Below are 22052 nucleotides of genomic sequence, written 5' to 3' on the forward strand. Positions count from 1 at the left end.
TTTTACCCTGCTTTACCCTGTTTTACCCTGTTTTGTCCCGTTTTATCCCGTTTTACCCTGTTTTAGCCCGTTTTAGCCTGTTTTAGCCCGCTTTACCCTGTTTTAGCCTGCTTTACACTGTTTTGTCCTGCTTTATCCTGTTATGTCCTGTTTTAGCCTGTTTTATCCTGTTTTACCCAGTTTTACCCAGTTTTAGCCTGTTTTGTCCTGTTTTGTCCCTTTCTACCTTGTTTTACCCTGTTCTACCCTGTTCTACCCCGTTCAGGGACGTACGGGCCTGGATCCTGTCACACCTGAGCAGGCTGCCGGACGCAGAGTAACACAAAAACTATCTCAGAGCATCCTGCACAGCATACGGTGCATATAAGTACAACTTCTACTCATAAGCAATGAAAAGAGACCCTTCTTAGACCCCAGAAAACCTGTTTCACCCTGTTTTATCCTATTTTATCCTGTTTTACTCTGTTTTACCCTGTTTTATCCCATTTTATCCTGTTTTATCCTGTTTCACCCTGTTTTACCCTGTTTTATCCCATTTTATCCTGTTTTATCCTGTTTTATCCTGTTTCACCCTGTTTTACCCTGTTTTACCCTGTTCTACCCTGTTCTACCCTGTTCAGGGGCGTACGGGCCTGGATCCTGTCACACCTGAGCAGGCTGCCGGACGCAGAGTAACACAAAAAAATACCAAAACTTAGCTTAACCTGCAGGGAGGAACAGCCGAGCACAGGCAGGGTTTCCAGGGCAGGTGGAATAAAACGCTGCAATGATTGTACGCGATAAAGCTAACAGTTAAAGCTTCATTTCCCCCCAGTTTTCCTGCTGAAGTGTCCTCCGACTGACTGAGCTCACAGTGGGCGGCGTGTCGCGGTTCATTCAACAGACACGCTCGCCTCAGGACATCAGGAATAATTAGGCAAGATCAGCCGGACATCAATCACCCTCCTCTCACGCACGTGAAGGTCATCACCTTCTCAACGACCTTACATGCTAAACAGACACCCGTCACAGCCTGTCGCAAGGCTCGACGGCGAGGAGGAGACGGGAGAACCGACAGTCAAGTTAGAGCCCAGGAAGAAGGAGACGAACAAGGGGCTTGGCCCAAAAACATGGCTGTCTGTGCAATTCATTTCCAGCTAATGGATCATGCCGGTCGTTAGAGCTCAAGGGCAGTCTGTCACATTAAAGGTTTACACAAGGGGGCGCCGTCCCCGCCGAGCTGGACCGTTGTCACGGGTGTATGAATGGTGGCAGTGGAACTGTGTCACGATCAGAGAGCAGCGACAGAATCTGCCCCATCGATCACTTTGAAATGAAAACCATTGATCTGTTCGGTGAAATTCTCCTAAAACAAACACAATGTTTAAAATTCCTTTCAAGGTTCACAATTTTCATCCTTCTGACCTTTTGGATTCTCATTTGTGTCCCATTCTTTGATGCTGCTGTGACCCAGTTTCCCCACGGGGATCATTAAAGTTTCATCTTATCTTATCTGCCCCATCCTTCTCCCCTCCCCGATCACCTCTCTGCACCCCCCCTCCAATCCTTCACTTAATTATGTCCCATGAATGAAGTTCATCTTTCATGCTGCCAGCAGCCGGCAGCGTGGCTCGCCTATCTAATCATGGCACAGAGACTAAACTAAATTTAGACAGTCAGCATGTGACGCCTGGCAGATCTTAATGGGGGCTGACATCTCCAGACACTCAGCTGATGTACAAGATACCCTCGGCTCGAGCCGGCCGCAGCCACTGTTGACTAACACTGAGGACTTGGGAGCCAGTGAAGACAAAGGCCATTCAATTTTAATCAAATCCAGCGTTTACATCCAAGGATCTTAACTAATCCCCTCAGTCTGTGTGCGAACCACAAAGCCAGCAGCAGCACACAAACTTTCAGACTTTTACTGCATAGTTATCAGTCACGACTGTTGATGCCGCAGGTTTTTTTGGATAAAAGTGCACAAAACCCTTTAAATTTCATCGTCAACTGTGAGACTTGAGGCTTAATTACTCCTGAACTGAGGGATTCACCTCAGGGCGCTGCACAGAATCCCTTAAAATGCTTAAATTAGTCGAACTGTTTCCACAGAGACCGGCTCCTTGCACTTAGCATCAACAGTTTAGCTTCTTTAACTGGGGCTGGGTGTCAATCAAACTTTTTTGATACCGGTACCAGTACCGATACCTTCACTTCGATGCCGGTCCCTGAACGATACTTTTTCACGATGCCGGTCCCCGAACGATACTTTTTCACGATGCCGGTCCCCGAACGATACTTTTTCACGATGCCGGTCCCCGAACGATACTTTTTCACGATGCCGGTCCCCGAACGATACTTTTTCACGATGCCGGTCCCCGAACGATACTTTTTCACGATGCCGGTCCCCGAACGATACTTTTTCACGATGCCGGTCCCCGAACGATACTTTTTCACGATGCCGGTCCCCGAACGATACTTTTTCACGATGCCGGTCCCCGAACGATACTTTTTCACGATGCCGGTCCCCGAACGATACTTTTTCACGATGCCGGTCCCCGAACGATACTTTTTCACGATGCCGGTCCCCGAACGATACTTTTTCACGATGCCGGTCCCCGAACGATACTTTTCCACGATGCCGGTCCCCGAACGATACTTTTTCACGATGCCGGTCCCCGAACGATACTTTTTCACGATGCCGGTCCCCGAACGATACTTTTTCACGATGCCGGTCCCCGAACGATACTTTTCCACGATGCCGGTCCCCGAACGATACTTTTCCACGATGCCGGTCCCCGAACGATACTTTTCCACGATGCCGGTCCCCGAACGATACTTTTCCACGATGCCGGTCCCCGAACGATACTTTTTCACGATGCCGGTCCCCGAACGATACTTTTTCACGATGCCGGTCCCCGAACGATACTTTTTCACGATGCCGGTCCCCGAACGATACTTTTTCACGATGCCGGTCCCCGAACGATACTTTTTCACGATGCCGGTCCCCGAACGATACTTTTTCACGATGCCGGTCCCCGAACGATACTTTTTCACGATGCCGGTCCCTGAACGATACTTTTTCACGATGCCGGTCCCTGAACGATACTTTTCACGATACCAATTTTTTAATATCACTTCTAACAAAAAGGAAATTACATCACACATACATAACAGCAAATCTTCAGTTTTATTTGTCAGCTCAGTATTTTTCTAATCTAAGCAGTTTTCTTACAGAAAAAAAATGGCAAACTGGTTCCAGGTTGGTGTCTAACTCTATCCGACACACTGAGGAAACTTTTCACTGAACAGTTTTCCTTCAGAAACATCAACATGTCTGCTTTCTCCTCGTATTAAGTTGCCGTAACATTGAGATTTCTGCCGGATTTCGCTGAACGTTACCTGTTATAAACACACTGCGCCGTCCTCGGTGCTCTTAGATGAAGCCGAGTCCAGAGGTGGAGACTTTGAATTATGCTGCTCGGCTCTGTGGTGTCCACACTTGAATGCTGAGAGGAGGATGGCTGCAGTCCGACAACGGAGCAACTTTCTGCTCTTAAACTGATTTTGTGCAGGTCAAATAATTTATTAAATGAGTCGTGTTGCTGGCCTTAGCAGCGATGACTTTTGGCACATGTTGCATCGCGCACTATTGGCATCAATCTTGGTGAAATGGAGCCACACTTTAGACCTCGGTGGCATTGTTTAACCGGTTCGGCGACGCACCTACAGTTCCCAACGCAGATACATGTGAACCCGTCTGTGGGCGTAACCACATTTTCCTGCATGTGGCAAAGTGTGACGTTAATACAGCCAATCGATGGCAGCGCGATCAGTTCTTGATCAGGTGATTAATCCCCTAAACTTGGCACCGAAAGACGAGGCATGCTTTGATACTCGGTACTACCTTAAACCGATTACCACCTTAAACTCCAGTTAGAGTCCTAAAGACTGTCAGTTTTTAGTCTGGGGCTGTGAAAATCGTTTGGTGTGAGCCCAGCATAAGATGCTTCCCATCGTATCATCCGTCTCGTGTTGATTCGGGATCTTTCAGGACATAGAGTCTATTAAAGCAGGACCGGGTGATGAAACGATCCCGAAGTTGGATCAAATTTCATTTTAAATGGTGGACTCAGTGATAAGCAGCTTAGATTTTCAGCTGATCCATCCCATGAGTGTACAGTTTAGGCCATCAAGTCGAAACAGACACCCAGAAAGCTGTCTGAGCCACCAGTGGGAAGAGGACCGGAAGGTAACGAGTGGTTTTTAACCAGCTTTGATGCTAACGTCCTCTTTTCCTACATCAGTTACATCATATTTAAGTAAAGTTTTACCATTCAGTGTCTTCAGTGGGGTTTGAATGTGAGGAAATATGAGGCCTGAGCTTGCAAACAGATTAATTCAGTGTAAATCACATCGTATTTATCATATCTTTTGCTGTATCACTCATCCCAGACACAGCAGGAGGAAGGCAGAGTGAGAATATCGTCACCACTAAGTTCCATTTTGTAAAATCAATCGCTCATCACTGGCATATCAATCGGTTTCTCACGGCCGTGCGACTCTTTTCTCTTCAGTTATCGTCCAAGAAACACCTTTGGTTTTATTTCTGATGCTCGGCCACAACAAACAGCAGCATTGAGCATTTAAAGGAGCTCTTAAGGGAAAGATTTAAGGATGTTTTAAGCAACTGATTTAGTTTTGTCTCTTCATTCTTGGTCCAGGACCACAGAAAAGAGTTTTTCCTCTCTATAAAATTAACTGTTTTGTGTTCATGTTGGCCACTTTTCCTTAAAAAAAACACAAATAAAGGCATATTTATGTGTGTTAAGTTTGCTGATGTGTTGCCATCAAGCTTCTTAATCCATCCTTTGCATCCTTTGATCAATTAAAGCTTAAATTTAACATCCCAAATTCTCATTTTTTTAGATTTCTGCAGCTCTGTGGTTTTATTTCAAAATCACTTACTCATTAAATGACATTTGGGAACATATACCTACTAAACTCATATAATTTGGAACCTTTAACATCACTAAAGATTCATTGGGAGTTTGAACTTCCTGAGAATATTACTGCCATATTTGGAATAATGCAAGATGGCTTTTGCATCTCTTATAGCGATTAATGCTTTTTAAGTGGAAAGAGAAACTTCCCCCGACCTTTAAGATGTGGATCAACGACCTTTTTGGTACCATTTGGTATTAGAAAAGATTCGTTATTCTACAAGAGGATGGATTCAAAAATTTGAGTCTGCTTTTTTTAAGTTGTATAGAGAAATTGGATGTCGCTAATATTGGTGATTTATGTGATATATATATGTATATATCCTTATATTTATATCCTGTATTGTGTATAATCTGAAACCCATAAGGACCGCTTTTGATTACTTATTGAATTTTTTTATTTATTTGTTTTTATTTACTTGTTTTTTTTAACTATTATTTATTTACTTACATTTTCGTATCTGTATTTTTGAGTTTTTGCTTACAAACTCAATCAATGTTAAGTTGTCAATGGTACAGTAATATTGTTGCAGGGATGGGGCTCTGTTGGGCCGAGGGGGGGGGTGATGGTTATACTTGTATTATTGACCATTTATGCTTCTGTACACTATCTCTTTTTGTATAAACGTCAATAAAAAGACTGTAAGGTTCCCTCATCCTTCTAAAGCTAATTTAAGCTAATTTAAGCTAATTTAAGCTAATTGAAGCTAATCATTCCATCCAAAATGTCTGCCTGTGAGGAAGATGAACTTAAAGATTACTTCCAGGTGTTTAGCTTCCCTTCAGCCTTGCAGTTCGGACACGTTGGCTGCAGCAACATGGCCCCGGTTCTTTAAAACTCAAGAGCTCCTCCTGACAGATATAACTCCAGAACACACTGCTGTGATGCTGCTTACTTTACACAAAGGAATTAATGCAACAAGTCGGCGTTTTGCTGTTGTCAAAAGTTAGTTTCAAAGGACGCGAAGTCGACTGGAAAGAGAAAAGTCTACAAGGGCTCTGTGGCCACTGGGGTATGCAACTCTCCGGGGTTGGATGAACAATAAAGGCCCGTCGTCACAGAACAAAGGCCTGTCATTTGCTTTTGTTGTTGTTGGTGTTTTTCCCTTCTTGTAATCTGCATGTCCAGATGGCTGGATGACTCCCCCCCCCCCCACCGGATAGTGAACATCACAGCACAGCTGGTAGATGGAGTGAGAAGTAAAAGACTGCAAGGAAATACCGACGTGAAAGAGCTCTGAGAACAAAGAGGTTTACTGTCACTTACAGGCTGGGATGATGTTCAAGGACCAGAACTGTGATCCATACAGACCGAGCCTTTGGAACTGATCGCTTTCTTTAGGAAAAGCTTCAATGACTGAATGAGGAGTTAGATTTTACTTTAGATTTACAGCAGACACACTTTTCCACTTTTAAGATCAGGCTGAAACTTTCCTTTCTGATAAAGCTTATAGTTAGGGATGGCTCAGGTGAGCCTGAAACATCCCATAGTTCTGCTGCTATAGGCCCAGCCTGCTGGGGGACCTCATCTGTCACACCTTTCCTCACTCTGCTCTCTTTTTCCCCTGTTTAATTTCTCAAATGATTTTATGTCCCTGTGACATTATTGTGGTTATTAACTTGTGTTTCCCTGTTCCAGCAGGTATCCTTTGAATGGTGTTATGGTGTTTTTCCCCCCTCTTTTCCCTCTTTTCTGTCTTCTCAAACCCCAGCTGGTCGAGGCGGATGGCCACCCTTCCTGGTTCTGGTTCTGCCAGAGGTTTCTTCCTGGTTCTTCCAGAGGTTTCTTCCTGGGTCTGGTTCTGCCAGAGGTTTCTTCCTGGTTCTGGTTCTGTCAGAGGTTTCTTCCTGGTTCTGGTTCTGCCAGAGGTTTCTTCCTGTTAAAGGGAGTCGTTCCTTTCCACAGTCCCTCAGGCTCAGGACGGGAGATTGGACTGAAGACAAGTTTCGGTCCAATCTGTTGGTTTCCTTAGCTCGGATATTATTTTTGAATTGGCTCCATATGAATTAATTGGATTATGATTACAATTAATTGAATTCCAATTGGCTTGAATTGGACTTTATTACTTAAGTGCCTTGAGATGACAATTGTTGTAATCTGGCGCTTTATAAATAAAGTTGGATTGAATTGAACTCATGCCGTGTTCTTTGTCTGTAAATGTAAAACATGTTGGTTCTGTTCTGACTAACAGAGGAGAAGGTCCGACTCCTTTTAAAAAGAGAGAACTTACCCAGATCTGTGTTGGGCCCGGCCAGCAACTGTTTGAACTTATCCAGACGGGACGCTTCCCTCTCGGTCATGGCAGGTGTGCCAGATGTGTTCTGGTCGGCCATGCGAGCCACGAGCGGGATGACAGGCGGCCGGTGAGGCAGAGACCGCTGTCTGTGGAGCGCCGCGTGCTCGCCTGCCGCATCTGGTCAAACAGACGAGAGACGGGTTACATTCACACAAACGGGAGGAAATGGGAGGATTTCAGATGATGCTGCAGCTTTTTCTGTGGATTAATGGCTGATATTTATCAGACTAAATGCAGAAACCTTCTTTTTTTAGGTCCAAACCAGATCCAAGCCTCTGCAGCTCGTTGTTTCTGGGTGTCTTTGCATGTTTTATCCTAAAAATCGTTCTCCTGATGTCTCCGAGTTTAAAAAAAAAAAAAAAAAAAAACAGTGACGAGAGACGGGTTACATTCACACAAATGGAAGGAAATGGAAGGATTTCAGGTGATGCTGCAGCATTTTCTTTGGATCAATGGCTGATATTTATCAGACTAAATGCAGAAACCTTCTTTTTTTAGGTCCAAACCAGATCCAAGCCTCTGCAGCTCGTTGTTTCTGGGTGTCTTTGCATGTTTTATCCTAAAAATCGTTCTCCTGATGTCTCCGAGTTTAAAAAAAACAAAAAAAACAATAACGATAGAAGTGACAATGAGTGAAAAATAAAGAATAACTTGACCCAGGATGGAATAAACCTCCTTGTTATGATATTAATCGATCAGTTTCGGCTTCTGACGGATCCACAAACGTTTGTCTGGCGGTGAACGCAGCCACCGCCGATCGCTCGCTTTGCAGTGAGCCTCTGGGAGGAGAACAGTCGTCTGTTTCAGTTAGAGCTCTATAAGAGGTCGACAAACACATTAATTCACTCTTCCGAGCGCCACATGTTCCCCCAGATGTGCTGAAAACACACGGAAGCACCAAGCCGGTGAGATCGGGACGTCCTTCTGTCACCCAGCACTCAGCTGAGGTCCATTACGGGTTCTGCCAACGGCGCTGGCAACAGCTTGGAGAGCAGGAGCAAAACTACAAAACATCTTCTTCTGCAGAATTACACAAACACTCGCTGGTAATTAAGGGGAGCGGGCAGGCTGCCGGTTGTAATATCATTTTCTGCCTTTAAAAGGCCACAAATCTGTTCCCAAGTGCTTTATTTGCACTTAGAAAAATTAAAAACGTCATGAAGCAGGCCGCGGCCTCTCTTCAGAGGAACCCTTCGTGTCGTTTTAACAATACATCCACACTTTTAAATGAGCTATTTAATGAAAAAGGCAAGTTGGAAATGTTGGCGGTCACATCTATGAGGGAGGAGAAACAGATAAAGTTTGGTTTGACACAGCTGATGAGAGGAAGTGCCTGAAGGCAACAGGCTGTTTGTGCTTTCTGCATCAAACACAGCAAAGGTCAGACTATCAGACCGACCGATGACCTGCCGGACAGAAAAGGAAAAGGAAGGCTGGAAAAGGAAAGCACGGGGACACGTGTTGGGATTAAAACAAGCTGCTCAGAGCAGGCCCTAAATGATGAAGACTGCTGCATTTGATGCTTAAATATAAAAGCAGAGGGAAGCAGGATAAGAGGAAGCAAACACCCCTGGGATAACTACAAAAAACTGCAGCTGGATGCAAGCTCCAGGTTCACCGTCAGCTCCAATAAACATGTTATCAACCACAATATGCACTGAAATAAACCTCAATCACTCGTGCTGAACCTGACAGAAGAACATCAATAAAGCTCTGGCCTATAAGAGCAGGGTTCTTCCTTCTCTTTGTCAGCGTTGAGTCAACGTTTGGCTCTAAAATGACACCAAAGTTCCCTTAAAGATGCGAGTTATTAAAGGCTAAAAGTTAGCTCAGTTTAGACTTGATTAAATGGTTTTCGAGACCAAAAAAATAGCAATAATGATGTGAAGTTCTGGAAATATTCAGTATGTTTAAAAGACTTAATTACTGTGTTCTTAGGACCAAAACCGGACTTTTAACATGTAATTCTGACCGAAATCATATGAAATAAGCATAAAAAACTGGATTAACACCCAGATAAAGCATGACCCGGGTGCCACAGACTGGTCGCTCTGCTCTAATAAAATCCAGATTTTTTCCAGTTCGCGTTGTGGAGGTCGAATGGTTGCCATGGATATCGATGACTTGCTGCTGATGTACGTTTCACACAGAAAGAAGACGGCCTTTGGTCTTATGGATCACTGTCAGAGCTTCTTATCCAGAGGTTTGTGTCACTAAACTACGGTTAATGAACTTTTATGTTCCTTTGAATGAGACTCGACCCACAGAACCTGCTCTTTTTATGAGTGATCAGTGAAATCATCGGGTTTTAAGTTCTACTTGAGTTCTGTTCTGTTAGATATCAAACCAAGTGCACCAATTTACATTAAGTTAATGAATTACTTTGTGTTTCTTCCATTTTTATACGCCAAAGTGGTCCTATTTTAATCCCAGAACTGCTCTCAAAATGGCATTTTTACTGTTTCCTGCCCCACAGATCATGCAGATTTATTTGGATGCTGTTCTCATGGACCTTTGCAATCGCTTGGAGCCCTAATGGAACATTTCAGTGGGAGCTCGGAGAGTCGTGGATGCAATAAATCAGCTGGCCACACGATACATAAAGTATTTTAACTCTAAATACTAAAGACATGCACACATGTGCATTAAATCCAAAGCCAAGCTGCTCAGAACCACCTGATGAGTGTGAATGTTACAGACCAGCCCCAGACTCACCAGGAGCTGTTATTTACTCACTATCGGCATCTTAAAAGGATGCAGCATGTGTTTGCACACGGCCCTTCTGTCCAACGCCCTTTTATGGGCATTTTCCTGTGCAAATTAGAGACAGCGGGCACGAAGAGATCGATCTGAGAGCAAAGACACGAGTTTTCTTAAGAAACAACTTGGGTAGAAATGTGAGCTCGCAGAGAGGAAATCCTGAGATAAAGACAGATTAGAACCAGTGTCACAGCACCAGTTATCTCTGAGTGATCCGATTTGTCACCTTTCTGTTTGTTTATCGTACTTTAGACAGTTTTAACTCTTGCAGAGATGTTTTGCAGAACATTAATTCAGTAAAAATCAGTCCAAAGGTGAAGAAGCGTGAAGATATTGATCGCAATTTCAACGGGATTCAAATCAAATCAAATCAATAGAACCAGTCTTCAGAGAAGAGTCCAATCAAAGCACAACTTTAGCATCAGCAGCCAGAGACGCTGCTCTGTCAACAGCTTCCAGTCTCTGCTGCATCTGTGTCCAGCTGTGGAAACTCCACACAAAACGCTGATGAAACGCACCGCAAAGCTTCAAGATTTAGACATGAAACAAAAGCTTTAACCGGAAATGGAAGTTCACTTTGAGGAAGTTCATTCAGCTTTTCTTATTTAGTCAAATAAACAAACTTCCTTTGCAAAACATACCTAAAAGAATCCATTCTTTGAAGTACAGGAAACAATGATGGAAGCACCTTGTAATTAACAAATACCTGCAGCAGTCTGCGGTTAAAAGGGAGTTTTTAAAGACCTTGAAGGGGAATTTCCACCTGCTGATGGACAGGAAACACGTCCTGAACAAGAGAGCTGTCAGTGGAAACAATGGAAAGGATTATAAAACTCCTTCAAGAAGGTAGCTCAGCTCAGAGGATGTCGGCTGGGCCTGAAATCTGAAGCACGAAGGTTGTAAAAGGGTCAAAGAGTCGGGACGGAAAACTCAAAGCAATAAAAGAACTAATGGACAGAAACAGGAGAGCAAACTGTGAGAAACCAGCTGAGGGAAAGGGATTTAAATCCAGAGAAGCCAAAGAAGAGAAGCAGCCGTGGACTGTGGCTGGAAGTGAGACTCAGAGATGAATCACCAAGGAGACGAAGCAGCAAACAGCCTGGATCTGATTAAACATTCATGGTGAGAAGTATAAAATTAAAAAAAGGCTTCATCCTGCTTTGGAGCCCGACTGATGGAGAATATTGTTTTTTTAAGGTCCTCAAAGAATTCCCGCTGTCATCAGAAGGCAGCGGCGCAGCAGCACAGTAATAACGATATTTGTTTGTTTCGCTTCATGGTTCTCGGGTTTTTTTTCCTCATTCTGTCAGATCGTTCAGCTCTAAACTACTTTTCTCTTCTTTTTCCCAGTGTCCTGTCTCTGGTTTTTCTTTCACAACATGAAGAAGCTGCAGGATCGGCTGGAGATCCGTGGTTTTTCCAGCAGAAACGGCTGCTGTTCACTGACCTTTCGGCGACCCTATGGGAGCTTCGCTGTGAGACTTCACCAGGCGGCCGTCGGTGGAAGGGCTGCTCCGGGCCAGCGATGCATCTGGGCTGACGCCGTCTCCTTCCTCCACATCCTCCTCTTCCTCCTCCTCCTCCTCCTCCTCCGCCGCCACCTCCTCCTGCGCCTCCTCTTCTCTCTGATCCAGCTCCGTCGTGTCGTCCAGCCTCTGTCTCTCCTGCTGTTTGCTGTGATTCTCGATCACCTGTGCAGATTTCCACACATCTTTTAAGACGTACGTCGCAGGTTAAGTACATTTAAAGCACATTTTTCTTGAACCGTGACTGAAAGGTATCACTGAAAATGTCTTTTAATGAACCGACAGGATCATTGTCATTAAAACTGACCACTTAAAAGCATTTAAGGCTGAATAATTGCACAGAAAGGCCTCTGCAGTGAACCGTTTACCTTATTTGCAGTCTCCATGACAACCTCGATATTGAGGTTCTGTGCAGCCATGGCCAGCAATTCATCATCATCATCCCCGACATCCCAGGCATCACTTGTGATGCTTTCAAACTCCTGGAAGGTGGTGGCTTTCTTGGGCTTGCCCGGTGTGGCCGGAGGCGGCTTGTTGCCTGCTTTTATTAGGCTGGAAGACACAGAGACAGTTCCATGAACACCGAGAGGACAGCTGAAAGATTCAAAGAGAGGAGAGAAAGGGTTAAAGACGGAAGACAAGTCAGACAAACAGAGTTTGACATGAGCGGTTCGCCCTTTTTGAGTTTAAACCAGCAGATTATGCACCGAGATGCATTCAGTTTACACCAAAAGGTCAAAGCAGCTCAAACCAACATCAAAAATGAGCTTTAAAAGTAACTTTTTAGGTGAGTTAACGAAGGTTTCGACGCTCCTTTAAGAGCTTTTCCATCCAGTCTGGAGGCCACCTCTCAGAGAACTCTGTCCTCTTTTGGGCTTTTTACACCCAAAGTTTCCTGATTTCCCTTCTTCCTTCACGGCACAGAAAGCCACGGCTGCAGCATGAGCTGAAAGCAGAATATTTCTTTGCACCGGTTCAACCTGAACTCTAAGATCTCGCTGTGCCGACTCTTACTTGTTGACCTGATTTGTCCTTCAGTGCTGCACCATTCTGTGCTGGCTCTGCATCAGTCGAGGGTTTTTAGTCGGCTTATTGGAAGCTGGGATCAAACGCAGCCTGCAGAGTTCGAACTTCACCGCTTGATGTTGTCATAGTTACAGGCTTGTTCACTGGGAGTTAGCAGCGGTTTCTGGGCTGGTTCTAAATGCACTGAAGCTCCCGGAGAACCGCAGATAAACACATTACAGCTGGAAAGTGTTCAATATGCTCGTTTCAGCAGGTGTCCCGGTGTTTAAAAGACCCACTTTAACTCGTTTCTTTTGGTATAAAAAGGACTTAATAGGTCAAATATACTCAAACAGTTTACTGTTCATGAAACAGCGAGAAAGATCCCTTTCACTGGTTTCACTTCAGTTTGCTGCTTTTACCGGAACACTGAATCTGGCAAGTTTCCACATTTTACCTAATTACAGTCAGCAGGGAAGCAACAGCAAATAAAGAGAATAAATTAAAGTCAAATTTGCAAAGGATTCTCATAATAAAGCACAGAGACGCACCGATATGGTGATAATTGCTTCTCATAACATGGAAGGAAGTCTGAACACAGAGGTTTGAGTTTAATTTTACTGTTTTTAGTCTGTGTTATTACAACATTATGGGCGTTAAAAGCTAAAATTAACCATCTGATGAGACTTCTTATCAATTTGTGGACAATATTGTGGTCCCTGCAGGTAAAAGGGGTTTTCAGGGGGGTTGAGACTTGATTTTGGGGCTTGGGACTGGGTTTTGGTCAGAGGTAAGCTTAGATTTAGCCGTTCAGTTGTGATGTTTAAAGACAGAATAAGGAGGAAACAGTTTCATTTTCATGCAATCAATAAAAAATGTGTTCAACCATTCAGAAATGTTCATACATCCCAGACCGCAACAGACAGCTTGTATCCACAAACAATTACACGTTTTCTCTTTGTGGACCATCCGAAAACTTTGTGTTTAAACTGAGAAATGACAAGAATTCAGCTTTTTTTATATTAAAAAAAACAACCAACCATTGTTTCTATTGTTCAAACCAGATTTTCTGGTGGAGTCACTTCCTCAAACACAGAAAAAGAACAGGAAGAGCCACACTAAGCAAATAAACTGTTTCCAGAATGACACTGCAGGACACGTCATGAGACGTTTTATGGTCACGTCCCAACCCGTGACGTCACGTATTCAACAGCTGGCTGATGGAAAAACAAACCCTTCCACATTCCTGGAAGGAACCATGTTGGTACCCCTTTAAATTCTGCCTCACTTCCTTGTATGACTATCTGTCTCTGTAACGCCAGCCATGAGTAATTCAGTTCAGAGAAAGTATAAAATGGTAAACTTGCTCATCTATAATGTCTGCACTGCTGGTAAAAGAAGAAAATAAAACCCATTTAAGTCCATACAGATAAACGTGATTGTTTGCAGTAACATCATTTGACAAAGAAAAATAGAGTTGATCTTCCTCACTGAGGAAATACGCCACATATTTAATCAACAAATGCTTAAAACTGAGAAATGGAGGCAAATTAATGCTTCAGTAAAGGTTTTTCAACTCATACAAGAGAGCAGCAAAAGTTTACCAACTGCCCAAACTACAAGAACAGGATCAAATGGCATTGTTTTCCACAGCTGAAGGGCATTTCACTTACTTTGCATGAAGGAGTGGGTCAAAGGGTGGATGCTGTGCGCCATACACATGCTGAATGCTGAGGAAGTGAAGAGCAGAGAATGGAAATGAATGGACCAATCTGGAACTGGCTACCAAGCTAGTTCTGTTAGCATTACTTGTTCAAAACACTACAAATTCAAACTGCACGAATGTGACTTATAGTAACGAAAGGGGAGTTAATTTGTTTTACAATTACAGCTACTCTGGATATAAATGGCCACTATGCAATAAGTTACAACTCTGTGATGGCTGGGTGAATTGCTCCACTGTTAGCCACTGTTAGCAGCGTAGCTTTTTAGCTACCAACAGTAGCAGCGTGATAACTGTGTCTGTGAGATTGTTTTAACACAGACACTGATGCGTTACAAGAGCCGAAACTCGCAAACTTTGTTCAGTAACGTTAGACCCTTTAAGGGACATGTAAGCTGCGTTTGAAGCTTAGCAGCGAGTGAAGCTAGCTAGGCTAAGCTAACCAACAAGAGGGAACACGTCACTTACCTGCCAGGAACCTTCGCTGCGTTTCTTTTCCAGAACTGTTTTTTGTTTCCGTCACTCGACATTTTCCCCCCACAGTCCAATAAGTCCCAAACTCAAACACCCTAACGATGTCGTTGTCTTCAAATTGTTTAATTTATCTTTATTTACACCAGGTCCCCTCCTCCAAAACTCAGAAAGCTGCCATGTTGGTACTGGCTAATCGGCGAATAAGCGCGGCTGTGATTGGCTGCAGCGCGACTTCCTCATTCTTATCCAATCACAAGTGCGATCAGCCTGCAGGCCGAGGGGCTGTCGACGTCGTTTTCTCAATCTTCGCTTTGTTGACAGAAACTACAAACTGTGTGTCAATCAAATACGACCACCAGCATCAGCACCAGAGGAAACTTTAAAGTTTCAAACTTTACTATAACAGTTGATGGATGTATTTATCAGAGTAGTATTGTTTTAGAATTGTCTATAAAACATGTATACATGATAAAGACTATCAATGAGACACGTTTTAATATAAAATGACGAAGGTTTGATTGATTAATACGTTAATTTAACTCAAAATACCTAGCAATCCTATTGATGATGTCACTTAATGGAAGTATAGGTGCTATTGGAACAAAACAGCAATATTAGCTATTTTCATCATTTTACTTTCATAATGAGACAGCATAGATTACATATAATCAATAATTTTTATGATTCACATTTTCCAACGGAAACTATCATGTCTTAAATCAAATTATAGGTCCAAAAATTGCATAATTATCAGTTTAGTCTCGTCATTTTGGTCAAAATTAGACGATCGAGAGCTCAAACAAGTGAGCTGAAGCAGGCAGTGTGAAAGGTAAGAGGTCTCACTCTGTCCCTTTTTTGTTACTGTAAATGTCTCCCTTTGAGGGAGAGAAGCTGTGAGCGTTTTAACGTGCAAGTTTTTCCTTTACGATATCAGTATTTTATCAAATATATTTGATGTTGCTTTAATTAGTTTGTTTTATCATATATGCAATAGCATGCATCTACTAAGTTTGACTTTATATACATTTAACGCCTTTTAGATATTTTCATCATAACAATAAGCCTGTTTTTCAGTAAAAGTGCGACAAAGTTATTCATATTGTTCCAGTTATTTCCATTTTTTTTACCTACAGTGCACAGCACAGGACGTGAAAGGGTCATGTTTTCAATAGCAGAGTGAATCATCTGCTCATACACACGATCCCTATTTAAAGTGCCTCTGCTGACAATCCGCGAACACAACAGAAGCTGAGCGCGTTTTGTTATGCGGGTCGTAACAAAGTTGTTATGAGGATATTTTAACGGCGTAACTAATGACGGGTCCGTGCCACACAATGGAGAACCAGCCCATATTACTCTCTTCCAAGCTTTTCCTAAAGCACAGCCAGGTGGAAGTTGTTCTAAATCGCAGTGTTTTTGCGTGGAAGGAAATTGAGGAAAACAAAACTTCTGAAACAGGTAAGTCAAACTTATTGATCAGCTGTTTTTTTCACTGGCAAAAACTGGATTTATGTAGTCTAAAGAAATGTGTCATGTTAAAAAGAAAGAATGAAAGGAAAATCTAAGCAACTGATTTACTTTCTGCATATGAAACCATTGTAGCTGTCCTCTCCATCTGAGCTCCAGGTCAGGATCACGCACATGTTGAGGATAAACAGTCGGGTCATGTCCACTAACTCCTTTAATAGAGGTCACAAGTGGGTTTTCTGTCACAGATAACTGCAAGTCTCTGGTTCCTCTGAGCAACCTTCAGGGTTGAGTATTATTTAATGTGTCCCTCAGGATGGATTTCATTCATTAACAAACTCATAAAATGGGAAATAGAATTGCTGCTCCAGTGAACGCCTCACAGCTTCTTTAGAAAGAAGAACTTGGGCCAAAAGAGGGAGAGGATCTCCTAAAACATAGTATTCAACCAAGTTTTAGAACATTTTAGAGGATAAGTCCAACAGGGCTCCATGTTTTTCTGTTAGAATGTTTTACATTATAATGTTTTACATTATAACAGCAAGATAACTCAGGTTTAATCGGGTTAAATCATCACTAAATGTTTGGTTTTTTTTACTCAAACTTGCTGCTGTTTAATTTCTAACTGGCCATTTAAGCGGAGTTGTGTTTTACCTTCAGTTTGGAGAATCAAACAAGCAATAAAAGATCATTTTCTGCATCTGAAACACCTCAAAGCTGAAATATTTCAGCAGTACGAGCAGCAGCTGCAGTGTGATTCTGACTCTGTGTCACTTCTGAACTTCGTCACAACACTTTGGTTAACTCTGCAGTGCACAGTCGTGATGATCCTCTGGACAAAGGGAAGTTGTGCGCCGTGTTTCTGCAGCTTAACAACATATCGCAGTGAGAAACAGATGGATGACCACAGCGAGAGGAGCCTGAGTTAAACCATGTTGTGTGGTGGGAAAACTGTGAAGATCGCTCCCAGCATCTTACAGTTTATCTGATGAGATCCACACGAGACTTTAAATTAAAAAACAATATAATACAGTCTGGTAAAGGCGAATGTGTGACTGTTGGTTTTACACTGAAGCTACATGAGTGAAACTATTAGAACAAAAACCAAACACACTGACCGAGAGCTGCACAATAAAAAAAGTATCCCAGCATGAACTGCTTTAATGGTCTGCTCACAAACTTTTCTATTTACTTTTAATGTGGCTGTGATGCAGCCCTCCTAATGTCTCCATCGTTTGCATTACACAACTTCCACTTAATCCGGATGTTCTTATATCCCCCTGAGGCTAATGTTTGTTCACCTAGATGGGTTCCCTGGTCTGCAATTACTGTGCCGTATCAAGTGGAGCGATTACAGCTGGCACTCCACATTTCAGTTTTAAACCTCCCCATTGACCTTCCACAAAGTGGTATCAAGTGCCCTATAATAACCTGCCATAAAGGCTTCCATTTATTGAGTCAATGTTCAACGTGGCTACACAAAGTCCCTGCCAGCGATCACTGTGACAAAGAGTGGGACAGTTTACCCAGGAGTTAAGCATCAAGCAAGGACATGTTGCCAATAAAAACATGGAACAAGTTTAACCACTGCTGTTTTAAAGAATGGTGTCGCATTCATTTCTCAGAGCTGCACACTCAAAATGTCTCCATACATCATTTTTTGTTGATATAGTTAAGTTATTCAGCAACTTAAGTGAAGAATTGGGTGTTTCAGCCGGAATTCTCCTTGTGTAAAGTGTAAATTCATCTCTGGATTCACATATTTTACTTGGCAGGTTGAATAATGGACTAAAAAAAAACTTCTGTCTGTGTTAAACTAACTTTTAAAGCAGTAAAATCTCACTGCTGTTCTTCGCATATATATATATATATATATATATATATATATATATATATATATATATATATATACCCTGCACAACCACAATTAAGTCAAAAATAGATCAGTTTTATGTCTTTATCTCTCATGGAGTCGGTCTACTTATATTCTGTCAAGATGATAGAAAATGAAAAATCTAAAGTTAGTTTATATGTTTTATCTATATTGCCTCTATTACACCATTACAAAAACTGTGTTGCAAAGATAAGCAAAAGGGATGATATCACAAGTCAAGAAAAATATGCTGCAGCACCGATAAACAGGAAAAAGTAATCTCATCAGAAAGTTCTGCTGCATGATTTGACAGCTTCTCACCAGCTTGTATTTTTTATCTTAGCAATCTAACTGACACATAAGTGTCAAAAATGCTGCAAGAAATTGATATGCATCAGTCTGGCCTTGATGTTTTGGCTTTGACAACATTAGCGGATGTGACTTCTTCGCATTTAAGTTTATATGGTTAAATCAGGGCCTCTATCAGTGATTTGTGCTGCATAGAAAGTATCTGAGAGACAGAAACAGGGAATTCGAGCCAGGAATGCTATTTACTGTCCACATAAAAGCCTATTTCTGAGATAGCATGACCTCTAAGGCACAGTAAATCCTATGTCCACATAATGCCTGAGTAACTCGTATGATACAAAAGCAAAATGGAAGAAAAACCTAGAAAAAATATGCTTTAGAGCATCATAGTTTTCAAGTAGCGCTTCCTCAGGCCCTCCTCACCGAGCTATCTTTCCCACATTGGAGCTGTGTGGACTAAGGCTGGAAAAAGGAAATCAGAATTACTCAGTATTTGTGGTAAAATCCACACTCCATAGATTGAACAAAGCTACATGATTGTGTTCCTTAGTCATGAGGACTATAGTCTGAAAAGTGACCTTTTTTTCTGGTCAAAAATCCCACTAACTTTGCTGAAATGCTAACTCATGTTTGGACAGTGAAGTCCTGCCTCAAGCTTCCCTTTGACTTCATTTGTTAATTCATACAGTGTTGTTAAAGCGAGCCGAGTAGTACCCGAACTTTGACCCCTGCTACCACCCATGGAAACATCAAAAACACCTTATTTTGCCCAATGCAGCACTCTCCAACAATGCTAACACTTATGCTAATGCTATGACAATGCTAGCTTGTTAGCGACAAGCTAGTAGGCTATGATGTTTCCTACTGTCACAATCTCTTGGTTTAGCATGCAAGCTAGAATATTTTTGCTAATTAGCTGATAAAGTATTGTAAAGCATTATTTAATTAACTTAGTCAGAGACAGTCATGAACATTTAATGGAAAATAGACCGTTTTATTGCATGATACTGCATGACTCAACACTTTTTTTTTTATGCATCAGGAGCTTTTACCAACTTAGTTTTACTCTAAAAATGGCAACCTCTCAATTAAGGAAAGATTCCTAGTTGATAGTCATCGGGGTCACAATTTGTTTTGATGTTGTTGGTATGTTTATTAGGTGGAAATGAGGCGAGGTGCACATGATCATTTTAAACCTGCATGCCACCCATTTAGCTGGCAGAAGTGGAGACTTAATTAAGTGATTAAATTATGTGATTATTTATGGAGATAAAAATTCAGTAGATTCAGTCATACTCATCAATTCATTTTGGAATATGAGTGTCCAAAGCTTTCTAAGCTTGTGTTTTATTTTAGAATAAACCATTTATATTGACTGAGGTCTGGCAAAGTAAACTAGCACAGCCAGTGACAGTGTTCCTGCTATACCTTCCACCTTGGTTGTCCTTTCTTCTCCGTCTGTTTGCCTAAGCATTGGCTCAACAAACGCCTTTGTGCTGTGGAGAAATCCACACGTCTTGTTTGACAGCTCACTGCCACATGTGTACCCAGGCAGATCTGTGCTTTGTAATCTAAAGCTGGTGCTCAATGCACAGGCCTGTCTATACGCTGAGAGACGGCTGCAGAGGGAAGGAAACAGAGATACAGAAAAATAAACACTGCCAGAAAATGACAGCTGGATATCGGGCAAACTGTGTAGGTTTATGCAGCATTACTGGCGCATTACAGGACCTTTTGTTGCATTGATTGCAGTTATTTAACTTAGTCTTGGGCAACGGGGAGAAGAGTAGGAGCTAATTACACCTGCATGATGATGTGTTCCTGGTTTGTAATGTAGTTCTGCAGCTTTAATCCACTGCAGTCTCAGGCTTTGTGCACGTTTATAGGTTATCTGTCAACTAAATAATCTGTATTATCGGTTTCACACCTTCAGTTCAATCTTATCTCGTCAGCGGTGCTCGTGCTACATGTCATTTGGGGTGAAACATGTAAAAGCAGAGCAGGAGTGACACAAAACCAACACAACTGTTGCGGGATCACCTATGAACATTGCAAGCATTTCCTCAAGCTTGCAGTGGCTTGTCCTCTAACACGCTGTCAGAGCTAAACCACAGCAACAATAAAGGGATTACAAACTGATCCACTGTCAACAGGGAGGGGTGCGGAGAACAACAGCAGAATATGAATATAATGACAGCTTGTTGTTGTCAGGGGACTGAAAGAAGGTGAGGCCAGGCAACGTGTTGTCAGAGACATCCTATGCACAAACACATGAATACGTTAGATATACAGCGTTAAGATCAAAGTCAGCGCAGTCGATCTAAATCTATCACATTCGCAATTGTTTTGCTTGTGGGCTGATCAGAGAATGTCTGGTGTTGGGTCACTTAAACACTCAGGGGTGTGACAAGGAAGTCAGATCTGATAATGATGGGAAGCACGTCTTTGGAAAACAGTGTCATCTGTGGAATCCTGTCAGATGGGATGACATCGTGTTTGAGGAAAAGCAGGGTGAGCAGGATAAACCAACACCTGCCTGTACAGAACGGGTATAAACCGCATTTCCTGAGACGTTTAAATAAAGTCAAACATTTCATGTGATCCATCATAAAAGCTGCGATAGATTTACCCATCATGGCTCTTAGTTATTTGAATTTTGCCACATAACATGAGTCCATCTTTGCTGGCGGCAGGATTTTAGCTGCTCAACAGTGTGTGGTTGTTGTTGCCTGATTCATCCTTAAATTAAATCAATGAAGCCAGACCGATGGAAGCTGCTAAAATAACCACAGCGCTCCAGAGGAAAGACATCACCTTAAAGGCAGCTGATTATCAATGCTATCTTACACATATGAAGTCAACCATGATATGGAAGCTGGACCTTTCTCTGATAACAGCCTGGATGCTTTTTCCCACCCAAAGCAGTTAAATATGATCTCATCTGACCACAAAACACATGACAACTCCCAATGTGTCCATCTGGGATGAGCTCATGTCCAACACTGGTTTCCATCTTTGGTCTTTAAGCACTGGGATTGACTCTTTCACTCATATGTTTATGTTCATGCATTTATCAGACGCTTTTATCCAAAGCGACTTACATATGAGGATTTAACATTACAGCTAGCATCAAAGCTAACAATAAGCTACATAGAAGGAAAACCACCAGTCAGGCTCTGTCAGAGGTGACAGAAACAGAGGTCAGGCATAGAGGAAGTACAGGATAGGAGATGCTCTCTGAAGAGCTGGGTTTTCAGGAGCTTCTTGAAGATAGACAGGGACGCCCCTGTTCTGGTAGAGCTCGGTAGGTCATTCCACCATCGTGGGACGACACATGAACAGAGTTTGGATTGTCTTAGGCGTGGTGTAGGAGCTGCTAGACGACAATCCTGGGACCAACGGAGGGACCCAGTTGGGACAGAAGCCTTTGCAAGAGCATTCAAGTAGATGGAGCCGTTCCATTAAGCTCTTTGTAGCTAACATCAGGGACTTGAACCTGATGCGGGCGGCTAAGGGCAGCCAGAGGAGCTCAATGAACAGAGGGGGGACGTGTTCTTTTAGGCTGATCCAAGACCAGACGCACCGCCGCGTTCTGGACCATCTGCAGAGGTTTCACAGCACAGGCTGGAGATCAGT

General features: G+C 42.6%; 2 protein-coding genes across 5 annotated transcripts in view; one reads left to right on the forward strand and one right to left on the reverse strand.

The window, feature by feature from the left end:
- tbc1d22a (TBC1 domain family, member 22a) overlaps positions 1 to 14986 on the reverse strand; it is a 132983-nt gene extending 117997 nt beyond the window's left edge. For 2 of the 4 annotated variants that reach the window (XM_072377099.1, XM_072377100.1), the window contains exons 1-5: positions 14762 to 14986; positions 14244 to 14300; positions 11934 to 12117; positions 11487 to 11730; positions 7214 to 7396 (exon numbers count right to left, since the gene is read on the reverse strand). In XM_072377099.1, the coding sequence (XP_072233200.1) occupies positions 7214 to 7396; positions 11487 to 11730; positions 11934 to 12117; positions 14244 to 14300; positions 14762 to 14823 (730 nt within the window). In that variant the 5' untranslated portion in view covers positions 14824 to 14986. Of the gene's footprint in view, positions 1 to 7213; positions 7397 to 11486; positions 11731 to 11933; positions 12160 to 14243; positions 14301 to 14761 lie in introns of all 4 variants that reach the window. The other 2 variants (XM_072377097.1, XM_072377098.1) reach the window with 1 other exon arrangement.
- A 999-nt stretch (positions 14987 to 15985) lies between these two features.
- The window catches only part of cerk (ceramide kinase), a 40805-nt gene continuing 34738 nt past the window's right edge, over positions 15986 to 22052 (forward strand). The window contains exon 1 of the mRNA XM_072377101.1: positions 15986 to 16225. Within this exon, the coding sequence (XP_072233202.1) occupies positions 16081 to 16225 (145 nt within the window). The 5' untranslated portion in view covers positions 15986 to 16080. The remainder of the gene's footprint in view (positions 16226 to 22052) is intronic.

Source organism: Leuresthes tenuis, unplaced genomic scaffold (genome assembly GCF_036924035.1).
Source record: "Leuresthes tenuis unplaced genomic scaffold, fLeuTen1.0.hap1 SCAF_23, whole genome shotgun sequence".
Taxonomy (NCBI): domain Eukaryota; kingdom Metazoa; phylum Chordata; class Actinopteri; order Atheriniformes; family Atherinopsidae; genus Leuresthes; species Leuresthes tenuis.